The sequence below is a fragment of the Cryptomeria japonica genome, chromosome 8 (assembly GCF_030272615.1).
Source record: "Cryptomeria japonica chromosome 8, Sugi_1.0, whole genome shotgun sequence".
Lineage (NCBI taxonomy): Eukaryota > Viridiplantae > Streptophyta > Pinopsida > Cupressales > Cupressaceae > Cryptomeria > Cryptomeria japonica.
Window position 1 is genome coordinate 9,527,870 of NC_081412.1, and position 4,904 is coordinate 9,532,773.

General features: G+C 36.3%; 1 protein-coding gene across 1 annotated transcript; it reads right to left on the minus strand.

Moving 5' to 3' along the window:
* Positions 1–291: 291 nt before the first annotated feature.
* On the minus strand, positions 292–3,259 carry LOC131054988 (pentatricopeptide repeat-containing protein At3g18020). The gene is made up of 2 exons (XM_057989592.2): positions 2,432–3,259; positions 292–2,230 (listed from the first exon to the last, which is right to left on the minus strand). The coding sequence occupies exons 1-2, from the start codon at positions 2,796–2,798 to the stop codon at positions 426–428; spliced, it is 2,172 nt and encodes a 723-aa protein (XP_057845575.2). The 5' UTR covers positions 2,799–3,259; the 3' UTR covers positions 292–425.
* Between the last annotated feature and the right edge of the window lie 1,645 nt (positions 3,260–4,904).

Below are 4,904 nucleotides of genomic sequence, written 5' to 3' on the forward strand. Positions count from 1 at the left end.
AACTCTTCCTTTTTAGTATTATGACTACCAAAATATCAACTTTTAGTTTGATACATCAGCTCTGTGACCTCTTTAATCTTTATATGCATCACAATTCAAGAGCAAAGGATGGGTATCTGCATCTGAATATAAACAAGAAATATATATAAACTAATTCCCATGATAATGTTGTAACATTGTGTGACTAAGAAAGAAATCAAGATCACAGAAGAAAAATGACCATTTCCCCTACCATAATGAGCAGGGACACAGCTTATGAAAATCAATTGTAAGAGAACAATGGAGCCAACAGAGGTGAAAAGATTTTATATTGAAAAAGTAGAGATTGTTTGCCCAATTTCGAATGAATGACAAATGCTTTTGCTCAGTTCAAACTTATTTGGGTCTATCATACACAATAATGCTTTATAAATTTACAATGCTCACTAGTGAAGCTTGTAGACTCTACGAACTAATTCTGCCAAAGTCCCTCCTTTTTCCTCCGGACACTTTTCTTGTTCCAACCTGGGAACTTTGCTTTTCTTGCTTTGACTATCATGCAATTGATTTAGTGTTCTCCATGTCACTACATCGGGAGTCAAATTGTTTTCTCTCATTTGATTCAAGATCGTATATGCATCCCTTTTCAAACCCAATTTACAAGCACCGTCAATAAGAACATTAAAGGTCACAACACCGGGAGCAAATCCATCCTTCAGCATTTCATGTAACAAGTCACAAGCTTCCATAAAAAATCCAGCTTTGCACATTCCTCTTAGCAGAGATGTATAAACAAAATCATTGTGATTTTTAGATGGCTTGACAACATCATGCCAAAAGTTAAGGGCTCTGTTTAGCTGACCCGTTTCACAAAGACCGCTAATGATAGCAGTGTAGGTAACACTGTCAGCACTCAAACCCTTGGGTTTCATTTCATCTATGATTGCAAAGGCTTTGTCTATTTCCTGAGTTTTGCAAAGCCCACTGATAACAGCATTGTAAGTTATGACATTAGGACAGTAACCTCTCTGTGGCATCTCGTGTAGAATGTCTAGTGCTTCATCAATACGACCCATTTCTGCAAGGCCTCGAATCACGGTGCTGAATGTAATGACATCTGGCGTGCAAACATTGCCCATTTTCATATCATCCAAGACCTTTTTTGCTTCATCAACCCGGCCTGCCTTACACAAACCATGGATGACAGTGTTAAGTGCAAATACATCAGCTGTGCAGCCACTCTGCAGCATGATAAGCATCGTGTTTAGGAGTTCAGAAGGATTGTTTGTGGCACACAGAGCATGTAGAAATATGTTATAAATGCGAGATTTTTCTATAGTGCTCTTTTGTAGCATATAATTAAGAAGCTCCTTGGCCTTTTCCAACTCCTCTGCCTTGCAAAATTTCTCAACTAGAACCTTATAAGTAGGTTCACAAGGAACATATCCAATTTCGATTCCTTCTCCAAGCACTTGATGTGCCCTCATGAAATTCCCCTTCTTACATAGTCCATGAATCACGGCACTGTACGAGATGGAATCGGGAACACACCACCTTTTCTTCAATATACATATCACTCTAGCGGCCCCGTTAACATTGCCTGCCTTGCAGAGAGCATCAACCAATACACTGCAAGCAAAAACAGCAGGGACATGATTCCCCTGTGGCATTTTATCTACGAGATCAAAAACATCCACAAAAAATCTTTCCTGGCAAAGGATACTAATCAAATTACTGTATGCTGCCAAATTAGTACTGGCGTCACTCGTACCCATTTGGTCCCATAGCTTGCACATTAGCTGCCTGCCCTCGACATCTCTCTTTTGCTTGTATAGACCTCCAATTATGACACTATAAGTAAGTGCATTAGGTGAGCAATTTCTCATGGACATTTCGTCAAACATTTTTCGTGCATCTTCAACTCTTCCAATTTTACACAAACCATGGATCAGTGTGGTATATGTAACTTGATTCGGAATACATCCTTTGTCCCTCATTGTCAACATAACCATCTCGGCATCGTTTAATTTTCTCTGTGTACAAAAACAGTGAACAATTTTGTTATAATTCACAATAGATGGGACATACCCTTCTTTAGCAGCAATCATCTGGTCCATAATATGAAGAGTTTCTATGGGCATGTCTGCATCACATAGCCTTCCAATAAGCACATTGCAAGTTCTTTCATCAGGAACAGGCCATTTGGATCCTAACTCCAATGAGAGTCGGCTGTGGGCTTCGATCCAGCGACCTGCATTACAGACAAGTCAAATTTAAGGAAGTGAACTCGTTCGTGGAATAGATTGGTTATCAAAATCATTCAAATGTAATCAAATTGACAAGTCTAATTTTATGTATATTTTACATGACAACTTGATGAATATTAGAATTTTGCTGATTGGGAACTAAACTTCGTAAAATTTGGCCAGATATAGCCATCAAAAGTATTTACCCTGATTGCATAGCCCATGAATTAGGCTGCTGAGATTCAGACTGTCTGGCCAATAGCCCTTTAGACGGAGACGATCTAACAGATTAAAGGCATCGTCCACTTTGTCATTGATGCACAGCCCATGAATTTCTCTGTCCCAGTTAATGTTGTTATCTTCACCGTTCTCCAATTTCTGCAACAGGTCACCTAAATCTTCGGACTGACATGATAATTTCACATCTATGGCATCCCATTGCAATGAAGATGCTAAACATGGCTGTACCCTATCCCCTACCCTTTTTGGAATATTAGAAGAATACCATAAAGTGAAGGCATGCTCCTTTGAAATGGAACTTAATAACTGATTCAAACTTAATTTGCGTACCATTATATAGTTCTAGCAAGAAATAGTCCAATAGCTTGCAGACAAGACAATTAGGATTGATTCAAAAATTCTACAACAAAATAGAGGGTTGGTCGTAAATTGTAGTTCTATAAAAGTTTTGGAAGCTCAGTGGTAGAGCAAAAGGAGCTTCTGAGTCTGAATTCTCACTCTCTAGCTGGTCCATGCCTTTGGTTTTGTATGAAAAAGAAAAGAAAAAAGAAGCCTTGATTTTTGTTCTATCTAAGCGCTTACATCAAAAACTATTTGTTGGGTTCAATGGCATTTCAAATTATTGAAGAATATGGATTTTGTTATGCTGAAAGATTAGCCCCACAATCTGAGGTTAACCAGCAGTTGGAAAGGGTGTACCTGTATAACCAAGATTCTAGGTTGGGATCACACATTTTGCAGTGACCAAAAAGTGCTGTTAAAAACTGTCTTTGATAAACCCAAAAACACTTGAATTTGGTCTTTCCCTTTACTCAAAGGATAACAAAATTTTAAGTACACATCTCACAAAGTGAAAATATCTAGGTATTGTTCTTATCTTGCCGCGGAGTCATTAGGGGAAGGGTATCACTAGTAGACATAGTTTTAATAGTGGACAGTTTTTTTTACAACCCAGCGCACGTTTAGATTGTAAAGGAGCCCAAAAAATTGATAATGAAAAATTCATTAATGAATACCACATGTATCAATAGTGGATAACTATGCACAAATGTTCCAATATTGGTGCACAAATGGGCTAATTATGGTCAAAAAAGGTGATCTACTACTGGGGCATTTGTCCACTACTATTGTATATTTTGAGTTATCTACTATTGGCGCAAAGGTGTTTATGAATGGGACAACACTTTTAACTTACCACTTTTTGACCTTTCGGCATATAACAATTTCCACAACGTGCATCATTACTACCTAGAAGCCAAATCCTTAATTATAAGCAGTTAAGTCGTATATAGAGACAACCAAAAAAAAAAATTGAAATCGAAGTATGGTTTGAGAATTAAAAATCCCCAAAGTTAGCTATGTCCACTACTAGTATGCTTCCCCTAGTATTTTTTTTATTAAAATAATAAGAAAAACATTTTGACTAAGGAAAAAATATTGGGAAAAAATGTGTAAGAAGATTTAGTAAATGTCTAGATCCATTAAATGTAAAAGATTTTAAATAGAAAATTTGAATCACAATCAATATTTTATTATAGTTAAAAAAAATTATTCATATACTTTTATAAATAAATAAATAAATTTGTATCGTATTGATATTATTATATATTTTATTTATTTTTAAGAAATTTTGAATGATTTTGGTCACTTCTCCCTCTGTTTTACAATTTTTACATTAGTGATACAACTCTTTATCATGCTATGCCTCCAAAGTATTCTTTGGGATCTAATTTTAAATTGAAGGGAAATAGTGGTTTTGCTCCAAAGACATGTGCTTCATCTTCTACCAAATTTGACAACCCATGCCCCAATTAAGGAAAATAAGCTAACAACATTTTAGGCTATCATCTTACACTCTTGGGGATTACATTGGCGATCAAGACCCCATAACTTCCTTTGGCCTTTGCCAATGATAATTGTAGAAGTGATTAATATGGAAAGTCAACAACAAAAGCCTCTTCCTCCACAAAAGGCAACAACCTATGGATAGTGGAATCTTGTGTCAAAAAGGAAAAAATCACCTCTAATTTGGATTTTGACTCCAATAACAAAGTGGATTATAGGGATAACTTGTGCAACTGCAATGTTCCTTCATTGGCAAATTCAATAGATTCTAGCCCACTCTTATCAGCTTAAAATGTGGGTTAAGGAGGCTTGAGGCCCTCTATTGCAAGGGGAGGTATATTTAGAACACTGGACCTAAGAAATTTTCATAATAATTTGTGAATATGTCTCTAACCATATCATGGTTCTTTCCCTAGGACCATGAATCTAAGACAATAATTTTATATGCTTGAAACCATGGTAACCCTCTTTCAAGTCTCTTTGAAATCATCTCTTCTATCATTGTATGGGTTTTCTCACTACATTTTTGGTGTGATTTTGGGTTGTGGATAATTGGGAACTATTTAATCAATTATACAAAATTCTCTTCTAATG

What these genes read in the sequence shown, in the direction of transcription:
- LOC131054988 (XM_057989592.2), bottom strand. Translation starts at nt 2,798, where the DNA reads ATGGTACGCAAATTAAGTTTGAATCAGTTATTAAGTTCCATTTCAAAG. An exon ending in TCATGGGCTATGCAATCAGG is followed by an intron (nt 2,231 to 2,431) that starts GTAAATACTTTT and finishes TCTGTAATGCAG; the next exon opens with GTCGCTGGATCGAAGCCCAC.